The sequence below is a fragment of the Eleutherodactylus coqui genome, chromosome 13, assembly GCF_035609145.1.
Source record: "Eleutherodactylus coqui strain aEleCoq1 chromosome 13, aEleCoq1.hap1, whole genome shotgun sequence".
In the NCBI taxonomy this organism is placed as follows: Eukaryota; Metazoa; Chordata; class Amphibia; order Anura; family Eleutherodactylidae; genus Eleutherodactylus; species Eleutherodactylus coqui.
In genome coordinates this window covers 10,115,541-10,134,290 of record NC_089849.1, presented here as the reverse complement: position 1 = coordinate 10,134,290, position 18,750 = coordinate 10,115,541, and the positions used below count along the sequence as shown (strand labels likewise).

The 18,750-nt window shown below is 47.5% G+C and overlaps 1 protein-coding gene across 1 annotated transcript; it reads left to right on the top strand.

Annotated features, from left to right (window-relative positions):
- Positions 1–1,171: 1,171 nt before the first annotated feature.
- On the top strand, positions 1,172–18,250 carry ZBP1 (Z-DNA binding protein 1). Its single transcript, XM_066586846.1, has 10 exons — positions 1,172–1,308; positions 1,609–1,689; positions 2,497–2,679; positions 2,884–2,943; positions 4,637–4,720; positions 7,402–7,572; positions 7,651–7,953; positions 8,223–8,348; positions 9,983–10,114; positions 15,538–18,250. The coding sequence occupies exons 2-10, from the start codon at positions 1,614–1,616 to the stop codon at positions 15,699–15,701; spliced, it is 1,299 nt and encodes a 432-aa protein (XP_066442943.1). The 5' UTR covers positions 1,172–1,308; positions 1,609–1,613; the 3' UTR covers positions 15,702–18,250.
- Positions 18,251–18,750: the final 500 nt, after the last annotated feature.

Below are 18,750 nucleotides of genomic sequence, written 5' to 3'. Positions count from 1 at the left end.
ATACTGTCTGCTGAGCCGTGTATCTAATCCTACCATGTGTGATACTGTCTGCTGAGCCGTGTATCTAATCCTATCCTGTGTGATACTGTCTGCTGACCCATGTATCTAATCCTATCCTGTGTGATACTGTCTGCTGAGCCGTGTATCTAATCCTACCATGTGTGATACTGTCTGCTGAGCCGTGTATCTAATTCCATCATGTGTGATACTGTCTGCTGAGCCGTGTATCTAATCCTACCATGTGTGATACAGTCTGCTGAGCCGTGTATCTAATGCTATCCTGTGTGATACAGTCTGCTGAGCCGTGTATCTAATCCAATCCTGTGTGATACTGTCTGCTGAGCCGTGTATCTAATCCAATCCTGTGTGATACTGTCTGCTGAGCCGTGTATCTAATCCTATCCTGTGTGATACTGTCTGCTGAGCCGTGTATCTAATCCTATCCTGTGTGATACTGTCTGCTGAGCCGTGTATCTAATCCCATCATGTGTGATACTGTCTGCTGAGCCGTGTATCTAATCCTACCATGTGTGATACTGTCTGCTGAGCCGTGTATCTAATCCTATCCTGTGTGATACTGTCTACTGAGCCGTGTATCTAATCCTATCATGTGTGATACTGCCTGCTGAGCTGTGTATCTAATCCTATCATGTGTGATACTGTCTGCTGAGCTGTGTATCTAATCCTATCATGTGTGATACTGTCTACTGAGCCGTGTATCTAATCCTATCATGTGTGATACTGCCTGCTGAGCTGTGTATCTAATCCTATCATGTGTGATACTGTCTGCTGAGCTGTGTATCTAATCCTATCCTGTGTGATACTGTCTGCTGAGCTGTGTATCTAATCCTATCATGTGTGATACTGTCTGCTGAGCCGTGTATTTCATGTGTACAGAGATGGCAACTCACCCAGTGCTGCCTGGGACAGGAATATTAACCCCTTTACCACCCTAGACCACCATGGCTGCTTGCCCCCAGACCACTCGGCACAGAAGTCAGACTTAACCCCTTAGTATCTGGTCCTCCTGAATACATGACTATGATATGATTCTAGCTGGGGGCGCTACGCCCCCTCTGTGTAACATCCAGTATGTCAGCACTATATAGACCGTGTATTAAGGTTGTCAGCCATTATTAAGCCACACCCTCTTCCTGGCGTCCGTCTCTGCCGCCCGTGATGTCAGCGCAGCTGGAGAGGGAAGGATTCACTTTCTGTTCTGTTTTGCAATGAATTGAAACTGAAAGCTGCTGACGAAGACGCCACCGAGTCCCCGGAGTAACGCCGAGCGCGGATCCGCGGCCGCAAGTAAGCATCTCGCCACCGCAGGGGCACTATGCTGGCACTTGTAGTTCTACAGCAGACTTTTCAGACTCCCTCCATTCACTATCTTGTCTCTGCCATTCCTTAGCTTTTGGAAAGCTGGGTGACCTCCCCCGTAGGAAGCCATGATGGCCGCCATATTGGATGCCACCCAGCTTTCTTATCCGGTTCGTCTCCTTATGCATGGAGATATTCCACTCCGGCCTCTAGGAAAGCTGGGTGACGCAGGTAACGCATTTCTCATCATTGTCGCACTATTCTCACACCCTTTCCTTTGATTTCCAGATACAATGGCGCAAAGTCGCGAGAATCTGATGGCAGCGCATACGAAATTAATCGATCCATTTGCCTTCATGAACCCTCTACGTGAGTACATTTCTCGCTTGTGCTGCGCTTTCATACATAGAGTCGGATTCCAGAGGGGACAACAAGTCCAAGCAGCCGGCATCTATATACTATAGCTTCATGGCCTTTATTCCCCTGTTTTGATTACCTGGAAACCATCAGCAAGCAGCGTGGTCCCTATATCTATAGCTGGTGGCAGTGTAGTCACTGCGCTGTGATTAGAACCCTAGCTCAGGGACACATAGTGAGCAGGCGGACGGGTAGTAGTTGGACTTTAGTGTTATATTCATACATGGAAACAGTCAGCAAGCTGCTACTGATGGATCTGCTAGACCTGTGTTCTGATCACCATTAGAAACCATTGTGTGCCTTAAGGGACAGGCAGAGATCAATGCACTCGGCAATCTCTCCCCATCGCAGAGAGCGGAATGGAGCGGTGGTCGAGCATGCACATCGCCGCTCAAGGACATGGGCATTTGGGTCCGCTGGTCTCGGGATCGCGGGGGACCCCAGTAGTCGGACCCCCACTGATCAGGCATTTTTCTCTATCCCTTAATGAGAAAACTCCTTTAAAAAGGTATTAAACAGAGGCATTTGATAAGAACAATAGTCAACAGCAGCTTTATGACTGTTTCCTTGTAACAGATCCGTAAACAGCAGCTTGATGATTGTTTCCATGCCACAAACAGATCTGTTGACAGCAGCTTGATGACTGTTTCTATGCCACAAACAGATCTGTCAACAGCAGGTTTATGAGTTTTATGAGGTCTATGAGGATCGGCTACATAGACGACGTCTCAAGGAAATCTTATGTTATTCCTGTTGCAGAGAAAGACATTTACCGCTACCTGCTGAACAACAAGCGGCAGACGGCTCTGAGCATCGCCAAGGGCGTAAATAGAAAATACGCCAAAGACGTGAATCCGGAGCTGCACGCCATGAAGAAAATGGGGCTGTTGGAGTTCAGCTCGTCGGATAAGGTCTGGGATATTGCAACAGCATCTGCCAGAGGTTGGTTGTTGTGCCAGTATGTGGCGGTGCCATCCAGGTGTCTGATAGTGGATCTCAGTGGCATTGAAGTGAATGAGACTGTGCTGCAATACCAGACACAACCTGAGCACAGGGGTGGCGCTGCTTAGCTGTAAGCAGTACTGCTTTTATACTCCTGTAAACCCCTTTAGATTAACATTCATGACTTGTTTGTCGTTAAATCAGATAATAATGGAGAGAAAATAAGGGAAGATTCCAGAGCGTCCGTCAGCAGCGCCGAGAACCGTGAGTGTCACGTGACTTCCTGGGGGCGGTAACACGCAGCGATTTATCGTTTGCACCAGCACCTTTTAAAGATTTATTTAAGGGGCGTGGGGACTTTTGCAACCGGGTTAATGCTAGTAAAATCCCTCCGTTTTCTGTACGCAGCTCCTGTGCGTGGTTACTGGCCGCGCACATAAGTGTAACAGTGTACATATCCTTCAGTGGTATACGGGGGGGGGGGGGGGTGTAATGCTGGCTACTCCTGAACCCCTGATAGAGGGGAGCAACCCCGATATCCCACCCTTCCATCCAGCACTGATGGGAAACCAAGGAAGCTGAGATATTGGGAGCTGTTTGACGGCTCCTCACATTGCAGAGCTGCTTTAGGGCACATTTTCACACGGGCGATTTTCGAGCGCGATTTCCATCCGATTGCGATACGGACAGAATTTGCGCGTGAAAAGAACCCATTGAATGTTACCTGTTTATCCTCATGAGCAATCGTTCTACCTTGGACCGTCCGTCTGAGACTGAAAAATCGCTGCATGTCCTGTTTTTGCGCGGTTCTCGCTTAAGAATCCCCATTAATTCCGTTGGGAGCCAAAAAAGTTGCATCGCACGCACATGTAGATGCGATTCGCATGCGATGCGGTTTTTACCATCTTAACTATTGGAAGCGCAAGTGGTATTTTTTCTCTAAAAACCGCATCAAATTCTGCGTCTTTCTGCCGCTTCATCTCCGCCGCCGGCGGGCGAATCCTGTGCGCAGAACTCCGATGCAGAAACAAGCATTTCTGCGTCAAGTGACATCACTTCCTGAGTCAGAAACATGATTTTCTGCATTGGAATTCCGCATACGGTTCTGCCCGCTGACGGGCAAATTCCTTGGACGCCAAAAACCGCGGCAGAAAGACCTGGATTTTGACAGTTTTTCTTTCGTCCGGGTCCACATGGAGAATTCCACCGCGTGAGCGGACGCTAATTCTACCGCCACTGGGGTCCGTTCACACACAGTGGGTTTTGGGGCAGATCCGCTGAATATTTTGCGCTGCGGATTTTGACGTGTTTCCGCAGTATATTATACCTTTACAGTTGAAGGGGCGAGGGCTGCGCAGAACCAGCGGGTTTTTGATATGGAATTTGGCGCAGGTTTTGGTGCGGACTTTCTATGGCAGAGGCTCTGCCCCAATTCCGCCACGTGTGATCGTGCCCTTAGATATGCGGATTTTATTGCGGGTTTCGACAGCAGAATATTCCGGTGTGTGAAAATGCCCTAAAAGGAGCCCTAATTAAAGGGGCCTCAGTGCCTGCGTTAATGCGAATCTCAGCGCTACCCGTCTCCACTGTAACTAATACCAGAGCGCAGACGGGACACAAACTTTGTCTTTTCTCAGGAGGCCGGATTGAAGGCTGCATCGCCACCTGCTGTCCATAGGCGGTATTGGCGCCATTTTATTTCGCACTATTCCCAGCCATTGATATACCAGGAAGTTCTTATAATCTGATGTCTGATAATCCAGAACGTCCGATAATCCACCATTTGTCCGTTTCCACAGCTGCGGATTTTGCGGTAACATCTTAGTTTTAGCTCCTGATCCCTCTGAGGTTTCTCTACCCACAAAAGGCAGTTTTTCACACGTTTCTATGACCATCGGTAAAAACGGAATATTTGATAATCCGCCAGATTAATGGAGTTTTTTAATGTTTTTTTTAGTGTCAGATATTGGAGGAAAAGCGGAATATGGAGGGGCAACAGAGACGGAGCCGGCTGGGAAGAGGATCCAGCTAACAGAGCTGCGTGCGTATTGATCACATGACGTGTTGGTTTTTTGGAGGGGGCATTTAAAGGGGTTGTTGAGGATTACAAAAACATAGCCACTTTCTTCCAGAAACAGCACCACACATGTCCACAGGTTGTGTATGGTATTGCAGCTAGGTTCTACTTCAGTGGAGCTAAGCTGCAATACCATGGACAGGAATGGCGCCGTTTCTGGAAGAACATCCCCTTTAAGTTAGCAATTTCTTCATTGAAAAAAGGGCTTCTCTGTGAAGCAGCCGCCACTAGGGGGAGCTTATTGAAGATAACTTTATCATTAAGTTCAATGAGAGCAGTATACCTCTGTATCCATGGAGCTCCTCCTAGTGGTGACTGCAGGAATCTAAAATATTACCATGGAACTATAGGTTATAAGAAAAAGTAAGTGAACCCTTTAGAATTCCTCAGACTTCTGCACTGATTACTGATACAATGAGGTCCGATTGTATCCAAGTCACAATTCTAAACAACACAATGTAACTAATCACACACAGACAGCTGTACCGCTCATCATCCACAGTGTTAGTGAGTGTACCTCTTTGCTAATGGCTCCTGGAAGACCTAATTGCCAAAAGGTGTTTTCATTAAAGGGGTTGTCCCGCGGCAGCAAGTGGGTCTATACACTTCTGTATGGCCATAATAATGCACTTTGTAATGTACATTGTGCATTAATTATGAGCCATACAGAAGTTATAAAAAGTTTTATACTTACCTGCTCCGTTGCTGGTGTCCTCGTCTCCATGGTGCCGACTAATTTTCGCCCTCCGATGGCCAAATTAGCCGCGCTTGCGCAGTCCGGGTCTTCTTCTTTTCTGAATGGGGCTCCGTGTAGCTCCGCCCCGTCACGTGCCGATTCCAGCCAATCAGGAGGCTGGAATCGGCAATGGACCGCACAGAAGCCCTGCGGTCCATGGAGACAGAGGATCCCGGCGGCCATCTTCAGCAGGTGAGTATGAAGACGCCGGACCGCCGGGATTCAGGTAAGCGCTGTGCGGGTTGTTTTTTTAACCCCTGCATTGGGGTTGTCTCGCGCCGAACGGGGGGGGGGGGGGGGGGGGTTAAAAAAAACAAAAAAACCCCGTTTCGGCGCGGGACAACCCCTTTAAGTAGATAAGATTGGCAGTGCGGGTCTCACAGGTGCTCTACCCATTAAATAAAGGCACACAATGCCTGGTTACTGACATATCTGTTCTTCTCAAGGAAGATTGAAACAAAATAATTGGGTCAGAAGCGGCGCTCCAATGGTATGTGGAAATGTAAAGAACAGAAAAAGGCTTGACAGAAGCCGAAAAGCGTTGCAGCGCCATTTCACCTGTTTTTTATGTAATAAACCGACCTATGAGGAATACGCCTGCTCCATTGAAGTTTTCTGCTTTCTTGGATATTGGGGGTGCCAGGAGTCCAGGCACCCCATAACAAGTAAGATCCCTTTACATTGACACAGTTTGACGGAGCGCATGAAGTGAGTTTTTTCCTATTCCGATTATACACTCAAGGAAGATTGGTTAATGGATCCTGCACCTCGATATAAGTGATTTTCAGAAGACCTGAGGTTACATGTTATAGAAATGCATGAAGCTGGAAAAGGCTGCAAAAGCTGAAGATCCGGGTGTACATCAATACCTGATTATACAGATGAAAGGCGTTCAGGACTGTCCTACTAACCCCAGGAGAGTCCTGTTATGTCACTCCAAGAGCACAACAAGTACTCCTGAAAGGGGTGAGAAAGAACCCAAGAGGAACAGCAGAGGACCTACAGAAGACCCTGCAGACCGCAGAGACCTCTGCTCATGTGTCCTCTATTAGAGAACCGCTGGCCAGGAATGGTGATCATGGAAGGACTCCACGACGGAAGCTGAGCTGGCCAAAACACTTGCCTGGGACCAGCAGGATGACCCATAATGCTTCTGGGAAATGTTCTATGGACCGATGAGACAAAAGTGGACGTTTTTAGTATAAATGCACAACATGGAGGAAGAAGAGCGATACTGCACACCAATACCAAAACATCATCCAAGTGTGCTTATGGTGAAGGGGCATCATCGCCTGGGGCTGCGGTAGTGGGGCATCATGCTTTAGGGCTATGGTGGAGGGGACATTGTGGTTTCAGCTGCTTTGCTCCTCAAGGGCTGGATGCCTTGTAATCACTGAGGGAACAATTGATTCTAAGGTGAACCAGAACATATTATAGGAGGATATAAGGGCTGTGCAGGACCTCAAGCTGCAGAGATAATAGGTGATGCGACAAGACAAGGACCCAAAGCACACCGGTAATCAACTAAAAAATGGTAGAAAATTGTGTTTTGGAGTGGCAAAGTTGTAGTCTGTTGCATGACCTGAAGAGAGTTGTGCACACAAGGCACCCCAGAAATAGTGATGAACTGAAACACATTTGCAGGGAGGAAAGGTCCAAAAATTCAACAACAATGTTGCAGCTACAGGACATGTTTGTCAGAGCCGATTGCTGTTAAAGGGAAATCTGCAGGTCATTAAATGCAGGGGTTCACTTACTTCTTGTTCTTTACGGTCTCCAGCAGATCTGTAGTGGTATATTAATGAGATATCACCATGAACAAACCACCCCATCCCAGCTCGCATTCACCTGCTCTCTGTAGGACCCATAGAATCCTCTCATGTCCTAATAACATGTATCTCCATCACAGAGGAACGTATCTACGCTTTCATGAAGTCAAGTAAGCCATCGCGAGCCTTAAGCATCGCCAAAGGGGTGGGGAAAACGAGGGTGAAGGACGTGAACCCCGATCTATACAAGATGAAGAATGTCAATCTCCTCAACTACAATGAGCAGGAGAAGCTGTGGACCATTAATACAGGTATACGAAGACTTCTGCGCAATTGTTATATATAGACGCTTGTCGAGCGATAAATCCATTTTCTCTCCTCATTTTCAGGCCCTGCACCCGCATTAGGGGGATCCCCGACCTCCAGTTTTGAAGATTCTACTACCAACCAGTCATACATTGAAACCAACAGCTGTAAAGACATCCGAAGAGACAGCGGCATTGGTAAGAAGGATCCGCCCCCAGCCAATGACAGGTCTCCTGTGAGGGTGTGGGCGGAGCCTATGATGCAACACTCTATAAGCCACAATTTCTTTGTATGTACAGGAGTGACACAGTCGCACCCCGATGATACAGCGAGGGATGAGCCGGATGTGACAGGACCCCCCGCTGGAGAGAGTTACTCCCCGTGCGGTGCGTTGCGCTCTTCCATGTGGAAGACTTAAAGGAATTGTCCATCCTCAATAGAAGGCCACCAAACCCCCTTATAAAGGCCGAGGATCCGTTATAAGGCCGGGGATCCGTTATAAGGCCGAGGATCCGTTATAAGGCCGAGGATCCGTTATAAGGCCGGGGATCCGTTATAAGGCCGGGGATCCGTTATAAGGCCGGGGATCCGTTATAAGGCCGGGGATCCGTTATAAGGCCGGGGATCCGTTATAAGGCTGTTCTCTTTACTGCAGGATCGCAGATGGTTTATCCCCAGAATATAATCCAGACCTACAACATTAATATCCAAAGGTGCCGATACATCATAGTGGGCGACAGCTCAACGATGGACATACGGCACACAGAGTCAGGCACAAAAGGTAAGGGTGGATGTCCACAGGCTGTATCACACATGGTAGGATTAGATACACGGCTCAGCAGACAGTATCAAACAGGATAGGATTAGATACACGGCTCAGCAGACAGTATCACACAGGATAGGATTAGATACACGGCTCAGCAGACAGTATCACACAGGATAGGATTAGATACACGGCTCAGCAGACAGTATCACACAGGATAGGATTAGATACACGGCTCAGCAGACAGTATCACACAGGATAGGATTAGATACACGGTTCAGCAGGCAGTATCACACAGGATAGGATTAGATACACGGCTCAGCAGGCAGTATCACACAGGATAGGATTAGATACACGGCTCAGCAGACAGTATCACACATGGTAGGATTAGATACACGGCTCAGCAGACAGTATCACACAGGATAGGATTAGATACACGGTTCAGCAGGCAGTATCACACAGGATAGGATTAGATACACGGCTCAGCAGGCAGTATCACACAAGATAGGATTAGATACACGGCTCAGCAGACAGTATCACATAGGATAGGATTAGATACACGGCTCAGCAGACAGTATCACACAGGAGGGGATTAGATACACAGCCCAGCAGACAGTATCACACATGATGAGATTAGATACACTGCTCAGCAGGCAGTATAACACAGGATAGGATTAGATACAGAAGGTCAGCAGGCAGAATCACACAGGATAGGATTAGATACACAGCTCAGCAGACAGTATCACACAGGATAGGATTAGATACAGAGCTCAGCAGACAGTATAACTCAGGAAAGGATTAGATACACAGCTCAGCAGACAGTATCACACAGAATAGGATTAGAAGCACAGCTCAGCAGACTGTATCACACAGGATAGGATTAGATACACAGCTCAGCAGACTGTATCACACAGGATAGGATTAGATACAGAGCTCAGCAGACAGTATAACTCAGGAAAGGATTAGATACACAGCTCAGGAGACAGTATAACTCAGGAAAGGATTAGATACACGGCTCAGGAGACAGTATCACTCAGGAAAGGATTAGATACACGGCTCAGCAGACAGTATCACACAGGATAGGATTAGATACACAGCCCAGCAGACAGTATCACACAGGATAGGATTAGATACACAGCTCAGCAAACAGTATCACACAGGATAGGATTAGATACACAGCTCAGCAGACAGTATCACACAGGATAGGATTAGATACATGGCTCAGCAGACAGTATCACACAGGGTAGGATTAGATACATGACTCAGGAGACAGTATCACTCAGGAAAGGATTAGATACACGGCTCAGCAGACAGTATCACACAGGATAGGATTAGATACATGGCTCAGCAGACAGTATCACACAGGATAGGATTACATACACAGCTGAGCAGACGGTATCACACGGGATAGGATTAGATACAGAGCTCAGCAGACAGTATCACACAGGATAGGATTAGATACAAGGCTCAGCAGACAGTATCACACAGGATAGGATTAGATACAGAGCTCAGCAGACAGTATCACACAGGATAGGATTAGATACACGGCTCAGCAGACAGTATCACACATGGTAGGATTAGATGCAACAGACTGTATCACACAGGATAGGATTAGATACACCACGTTACACTCTGTATGTTATTATTTCCAGACTATGAATGTGGCAGTAATATTCCGTGTGGACCCGCTGACTCCTCAGACTTTGTGCTCAGCGAGATGCCCGACTACCACACCGGTCCGCTGCCGGAGGCCCCAGATGGAATCGGCCGTTATCACTATACAGGTAGGTACAACAGACTGTATCACACCTGGTAGGATTAGATACAACAGACTGCATCACACATGATGGGATTAGATACAGCAGACTGCATCACACATGATGGGATTAGATACAGCAGACTGCATCACACATGATGGGATTAGATACAGCAGACTGCATCACACATGATGGGATTAGATACAGCAGACTGCATCACACATGATGGGATTAGATACAGCAGACTGCATCACGCTGGATGGGATTAGATACAGCAGACTGCATCACGCTGGATGGGATTAGATACAGCAGACTGCATCACGCAGGATGGGATTAGATACAGCAGACTGCATCACGCAGGATGGGATTAGATACAGCAGACTGCATCACGCAGGATGGGATTAGATACAGCAGACTGCATCACGCAGGATGGGATTAGATACAGCAGACTGCATCACGCAGGATGGGATTAGATACAGCAGACTATCGCACATGGTAGGATTAGATACAGCAGATTGTATCAGACATTATAGGATTAGATACAACAGACTGTATCACACATGGTAGGATTAGATACAGCAGGCAGTATCACACATGGTAGGATTAGATACAGCAGGCAGTATCACACATGGTAGGATTAGATACAGCAGGCAGTATCACACATGGTAGGATTAGATACAGCAGGCAGTATCACACATGGTAGGATTAGATACAGCAGATTGTATCGCACATGGTAGGATTAGATACAGCAGGCAGTATCGCACATGGTAGGATTAGATACAGCAGGCAGTATCGCACATGGTAGGATTAGATACAGCAGGCAGTATCGCACATGGTAGGATTAGATACAGCAGGCAGTATCGCACATGGTAGGATTAGATACAGCAGGCAGTATCGCACATGGTAGGATTAGATACAGCAGGCAGTATCGCACATGGTAGGATTAGATACAGCAGGCAGTATCGCACATGGTAGGATTAGATACAGCAGGCAGTATCGCACATGGTAGGATTAGATACAGCAGGCAGTATCGCACATGGTAGGATTAGATACAGCAGGCAGTATCGCACATGGTAGGATTAGATACAGCAGGCAGTATCGCACATGGTAGGATTAGATACAGCAGGCAGTATCGCACATGGTAGGATTAGATACAGCAGGCAGTATTGCACATGGTAGGATTAGATACAGCAGGCAGTATCGCACATGGTAGGATTAGATACAGCAGGCAGTATCGCACATGGTAGGATTAGATACAGCAGGCAGTATCGCACATGGTAGGATTAGATACAGCAGGCAGTATCGCACATGGTAGGATTAGATACAGCAGACTGTATCGCACATGGTAGGATTAGATACAGCAGACTGTATCACCCATGGTAGGATTAGATACAGCAGACAGTATCGCAGTCCTTTCCCCCCACAATATTGACCGCTGGCAGTAATAAACTCCTCATTTCGCTCTCGCTGGCGCTGCCCACGGCATGTAGTCATGTTTGAGTCCTGGTGTTACTGGGTGACAACCAATATGGCCGTCCATGAAGCTGCCACATCTAGTCCCCACAAACCATGGGAGTGTGCAGGTCCGGCTCCAGGACACGTGGGCCCCGGGCAACAGAGTCACAAATGGCCCCTTAGGGACCTTTCATACGGACAGAATTACGCGCAGGACGCACCACAATCCGCAGTAAACTCCACGGCCTGCCGGCGGACCCTCATGCAGAACTGACAATGGCTGAAAACCTGCCAGCAATTCCGTATCGGGATCAGCGGTCAGACCCGTGGGTTTTGGCGTGGAACTCCGCAGCTGCTGATTTGACCTCATCCTGCAGCGTAATTCCGTCCCGTGTGAATGGTCCCTTAGTCATTCATTCGCCTCGCTGTACCCCGAGTCATTAATAAGCCCCACTGTGCCAATACAACAACACACTAACCTCTCGCGGCGCCCTCCATCCTCCGGCACGGTAAACCCTTGTTTTTAGGTGTGGATATGCGACAAAGTGCACATCCAGACCCGGCGACGCACATATGTGCTTAGATTGCACAATCACGAATTTCAAATATTCATTGTAAAAAAAAAAGTGCCATCAAGACGAGGAGACGAACCGGCGTACCATAGCGGACCGGCGTGCCATAGCGGACCGGCGTACCATAGCGGGCCGGCGTACCATAGCGGGGTCGGCGTACCATAGCGGGGTCGGCGTACCATAGCGGGGTCGGCGTACCATAGCGGGGTCGGCGTACCATAGCGGGGTCGGCGTACCATAGCGGGGTCGGCGTGCCATAGCGGGGTCGGCGTGCCATAGCGGGGTCGGCGTGCCATAGCGGGGTCGGCGAGCCATAGCGGGGTCGGCGAGCCATAGCGGGGTCGGCGAGCCATAGCGGGGTCGGCGTGCCATAGCGGGACCGGCGTACCCTAGCGGACCGGCGTACCCTAGCGGACCGGCGTACCCTAGCGGACCGGCGTACCATAGCGGACCAGCATACCATAACGAACTGGCGTACCATAACGGACCGGAGTACCCTAACAGATCAATGGGACACACATTGGAAGCGGATTTTGGAGCGTAATACGCAACACTACGCCGTGTGAACCCTCATAGGGACCTGTATCCCCATCTTTACGATGTGAATACAGTTGATTTACAATTACAGGGCAGGATCAATCCCACCCGTGAGTGGCCCCCAGGCTCTGTGGGCCCCGGCACCTACCTGGGTTTGCCGGATCGTGACATCAGCGCAGGGTCTACAAGGACTCTTTACAGGAAACCTCTCCATTGGGCTGGTACGTCCTCGGATGGTTCCCCTCACTTGTTTGCTAATGTCAGTGCCTGCACATATCAGTGTCCATATAGCATCACCTCCTTGTGTTCTACATAGTATCCACCATACTGGCGGCCATATCATACACCAGCACCTCCTTAAGTTATGTATAATGTCCCTTATACCAGTGCCCATACCATATGCCAGTACCTCCTTATGTTCTATATAGTATACGCCATACTGGTGCCCATATCATATGCCAGTACCTCCTTATGTTCTATATAGTATACGCCATACTGGTGCCCATACCATATGCCAGTACCTCCTTATGTTCTATATAGTATACACCATACTGGTGCCCATACCATATGCCAGTACCTCCTTATGTTCTATATAGTATACGCCATACTGGTGCCCATACCATATGCCAGTACCTCCTTATGTTCTATATAGTATACACCATACTGGTGCCCATACCATATGCCAGTACCTCCTTATGTTCTATATAGTATACGCCATACTGGTGCCCATACCATATGCCAGTACCTCCTTATGTTCTATATAGTATACGCCATACTGGTGCCCATATCATATGCCAGTACCTCCTTATGTTCTATATAGTATACGCCATACTGGTGCCCATACCATATGCCAGTACCTCCTTATGTTCTATATAGTATACGCCATACTGGTGCCCATACCATATGCCAGTACCTCCTTATGTTCTATATAGTATACACCATACTGGTGCCCATATCATATGCCAGTACCTCCTTATGTTCTATATAGTATACGCCATACTGGTGCCCATATCATATGCCAGTACCTCCTTATGTTCTATATGGCAGTGTTCCCCAACTCCAGTCCTCAGGGACCACCAACAGCTCATGCTTTCAGGATTTCCTCAGTGTTGCACAGGTGATGTAATTATTGCCGGGGCCTCACACATTGCCACAGGTGTTATTATCATAGGATATCCTGAAAACATGACCTGTTGGTGGTCCCTGAGGACTGGAGTTAGGAACCCCTGCTATATGGTATCTGCCATACTGGTTCCCATATCATATGCCAGTACCTCCTTATGTTCTATATAGTAACTACTATACTGGTGCCCATATATGCCAGTACCTCCTTATGTTCTATATAGCAGGGTTCCCCAACTCCAGTCCTCAGGGACCACCAACAGGTCATGTTTTCAGGATTTCCTCACTATTGCTCAGGTGATATAATTATTGTCAGCGGCTCAGACATTGCCACAGGTGTTCTTACCATAGAATATCCTGAAAACATGACCTGTTGGTGGTCCCTGAGGACTGGAGTTGGGGACCTCTGCTATATAGTATCCACCATGCTGGTACCCATCTCATATGCCAGTACCTACTTATGTTCTATATAGTATCCGCCATACTGGTGCCCAAATCATATGCCAGTATTAACTTATATTCTGTATAGTATCTGCCCTACCTGCGCCCATATCACATACCAGCACCTCCTTATGTTATGTATAATAATGTCCCTCATACTTTTGCCCATACCATATGCCAGTACCTCCTTCTGTTCTATATAGTATTCGCCATACTGGTACCCATCTCATATACCAGCACCTCCTTATGTTCTATATAGTATCCGCCTTACTAGTGCCCATATCATATGCCAGTACCTCCTTATGTTCCATATAGTATCTGCCATACCTGTGCCCATATGATATGCCAGTACCTCCTTATGTTCTATATAGTATCCGCAATACCGGTGCCCATATCATATGCCAGTACCTCCTTATGTTTTATAAAGTATACGCCGTACTGGTACCCATATCATATGCCAGTACCTCCTTATGTTCTATAAAGTATATGTCATACTGGTACCCATATCATATGCCAGTACCTCCTTATGTTCTATATAGTATACGCCATACTGGTACCTATCTCATATACCAGCACCTCCTTATGTTCTATATAGTATATGCCATACTGGTACCCATCTCATATACCAGCACCTCCTTATGTTCTATATAGTATCTGCCATACTAGTGTCCATATCATATGCCAGTACCTCCTTATGTTCTATATAGTATACGCCATACTGGTACTCATCTCATATACCAGCACCTCCTTATGTTCTATATAGTATCCGCCATACTGGTACCCATATAATTTACAAGCACCTCCTTATTGTCTTGATAGTATCCGCCATACTGGTGCCCATATCATATGCCAGTATCTCCTTATATTCTATATAGTATCCGCCCTACCGTCACCCATATCACATACCAGCACCTCCTTATGTTATGTATAATAATGTCCCTCATACTGTTGCCCATACCATATACCAGTACCTCCTTATGTTCTATATAGTATCCGCCATACCAGTGCCCATATCTTCTTATATTCTATATAGTATCTGCCCTACCATCGCCCATCTCATACACCAGCACCTCCTTATATTCTATATAGTATCTGCCATATCGGTGTCCATATAACAGTACCTTCTTATCATGTTCTATATAATAGTATCAGCTGTGTTATCCTCCATATAATGCAGCCATCTTGGGCCAGCAGCTTTGCCCTATATGATTGCTGGCGGTGCTGTGTGGAGGCTCCGGTGTCCACATTTGGTGGCACGGTCTTGTAGCTTGTTTTGGCAGCTACCCGATAACCGGATTAAATACAAACTTATATTTTTTCCAGGACCTCTCGGGGCACAGCTTACCTCCTCCCCCATACCTGCCAGTCGCTGCATGCAAACCCTAAATATCGCCGGGATCTGTGATGAACTTAAAGATGTGACTCTGGACGAGCGGGACAACGGCAGCGAAGAGTGCGCAGCCAGCACCTCCGCGGCAGAGGCCTGAACCCTTCACTGCTGAGGACTCGGGAACTAGACAGTCATCAAGGAGTGCATGACCCAACGTACAAAGTGCAGCCATCAACCAGGGGCGCTGAGCGGGAGTCTTATAAACCTCCTGATGGCCAATCATTTTCATGGATTTTGGTGTTGCTGTCACTTGTGTACAATTAATTAATGATTTTATGTCCTCATAAGCTCCTTGTGAAGAGATCACATCAACACTATTATATCAATGGCACTGAGCTGCAATACCAGACATGACCAACAGTCAGTGGGGGGCGCTATTTCTGATATAAAGCAGTTGTGGTTTGCTGATCCCAGAAATCCATATAAAGGGCAATGATCAAGCTGACTGCAGCACATCAGACATTAGGAGCTAACCGCACTGCCTTTGTTGCATCTGTATTACTGCGGATGTGTGTCCCGGGCTGACCGCGGGGCTGTGGAACCAAATTATACGAACCCGCTATCAGCCATGTGACTACGGCCCAATAAAGGGGAGTCCAGAGCCATAACTAGTAGCCCCAGGGCCTTAATGTAAGGTCTGCAGCGCCCCCGCCTCTCAGACGCCATACAACGTTTGTTTCCGTTGCCAGTTTCTGGAGGGCTCGTTCTTTGCAGGACGGCCGCTAGTTTCTGTTGGGACCATTTTGGAATATGTACCACTTTGTTTATTTTTTTCTCAGGGACTGAGTGACCAAAAAAGCCCAATTTTGGCATTGTACATGTATTTTTTCTGATGCTGTTCACCCATGCTGCGCTATTGTGATAGATCGGACTTATCTTTGGTATCGCTGCATCCTGAGGTTTTTGGTTTTCCTTGTTTTGATTTTTTATTTTAAATATAGGAAAAAGGCTTTTTCTTCTTAAAATTTAATATCTTTTATTATTTACAATAATTAAAAATTGTTTTAATTCACCTACTTTACCTCTTAGTGTGAACGCCCACTTGTGTTTTTCCTGCACGTTTTTCTATAATGTTAAAGCCGCATCGCGCCAAAATTGTGAAGCACAAACCTGCGATGCGTTTTTAACATTAGACAGTGTTGACAATCGCTTGAAAAAAAAGGCGCAAGAAAAACGCAAGTGTGCCGGAGCCCTTAAGGGGATGTGAACTTTGACTCATGTGAACACGTGTAGGGAGGTTAGTGGCACCTTTTTCCGCCCCCTTGTGTTTCAGCTGCCCTCGTTATTTATTAGCTGATTAAAAAGGGAAGCCTTGGTGGCTGCAGGTGTAAACTGGAGGGTCACCTGCTTTTTAGATCTTTGGTGTGGCGCCTCCCCGTACTCACCGCGCTACCAGAGAGAGGTCCTAACCACGAGCCCACCGTGTATGTACCTCTGGAGACGGTACCTCCAGTCCTGCACCTCAGCTGCCTTTGGCATTAGTGTGGTTACCTATGGGGACCAAGAGAGAGATGCATGTGTACTGAAAGGGCGGAGTTTGCAGCCATGACTCCTCCCATCTGCAACCCCTATCAGAGGTAAAGACTATAAGTGGGACTTGAACTCTTGCTATATCGGGAAAACCCTGCTAGGGGACTAAACCAACGTATCGGCAGGGTGATTACAGGTGGGTTGCCATAGTCTGTTTACCTTTAATTGTTTGTTACTATGTCCAACTACTGTCCCCGGGAATTACAGAGAATCTACATTGCTGAAGGTTTTAAAATAGAAGTTATTGTTTTCAGCATGGAACTGGAGCGTCCCGATTATGATTATATGGAGAAAGACGCCTACGCCCGGGGCATCTAGCCATCCCATAGGCCAGAATCGGCAGATAGAGGTGGAGAGACTAGAGAGATCTCATTCTTGCTCTAGGCCCCGGAGGGGTGTTCATTACCAAGAGAGCCTGTGGAGTACCACCCCCGAGGGATACACCCTCACCGTCCATGGCTCTTACACACTCAGGACTTTTTACACGAGCGTATATCAGCCGGCATTTACACGGCCGGCCGATATACGCTTCCATCTAAGCAGTGTCCACCCCCCTACTCACCGGCTCTCTCCTCCCCTCTGAGCAGTTTGCAATGGGGGTGTAACTAAGCTCCCACCCCTCCCTTTGTCCATAGCCAGCAATGGGAGGGGGCGGGACAGTGCACAGCTTAGCTCCACCCCCTCCCATTGCAAACACCAGACTGGAGGAGAGAGGGAGAGAGCCAGTGAAAGGGGTGAACTGCTTAGATGGAGGCGTGAAAACCCGACTGATATACGCTCGTGTAAATAAGCCCTCTTATAGGATAATGTAATACCACAGTCTTGCATTATTCCACAATCTGACAGGCAGTCTATCGAGACAAGCCACAGGCAATCGTTCATGGCATTCAAGGCCCAGGGTTACCATGACAACTGAACGGCACCTCAGAATATTATTGTGAGGGAGTTTTTTGGGAGCCCCTAATGCCAATTAAGGGATTTAACCCTTTCCAATCCACTGTCTGACATCTAAAGACATTATGATTTAAGGCTGTACAGCTCCGATGTTGGAAGACATCCGCCCGGGTTCTCTTACTGTATATTGCCAGCCTCTCTGCTGTCGGAGCCTATCCAACATGTCACCTCATGCATTACTCGCTTTAGCCAGCAGATAGCACTGTTGTATTACGGCAGAAAACGAGTAAGCCCCCTAGGAAAACCAGGATACAAATTGGATTGTAAAGGGTTATATGCTGCTGTCAGAATTGTACAGTTGTATTTAAAGGGTTAACAGCCACGATCAGTGTGAGCACTGATTGTGGCTGCTGCTAGCAGGTGGACATGGCCTGGCCCAGCTGCACACAGTGGCAAAAACAATAATGGGTAATTGTAATTGTCCTTGTGACACCAGCTTTTATCATGTAAACCGAAGGCACACAGTTTACTCCACACCTCCAAAAGATTTCAACAAACAGTTCCAACTCAGCAGTTTCTCAATTAGTAGCAACTTCAACAGTTTAGCAATATCAGCATACACATGTACCAAATTTCTCCTCAATTCAGGAAGATGTGCCCATCAGTCAAAGTTATGAGGGTTCTTCCACACAACAAGAATTTAAGCAGGCTCCTTTCCTCTG

Bases quoted from the DNA above. Each gene is read 5' to 3' on its own strand.
- ZBP1 (XM_066586846.1), top strand. From the start codon at position 1,614: ATGGCGCAAAGTCGCGAGAATCTGATGGCAGCGCATACGAAATTAATC. The intron at 2,944-4,636 runs GTGAGTGTCACG...TGTTTTTTTTAG, and splicing joins CGTCAGCAGCGCCGAGAACC to TGTCAGATATTGGAGGAAAA. The intron at 4,721-7,401 runs GTGCGTATTGAT...TCTCCATCACAG, and splicing joins GATCCAGCTAACAGAGCTGC to AGGAACGTATCTACGCTTTC.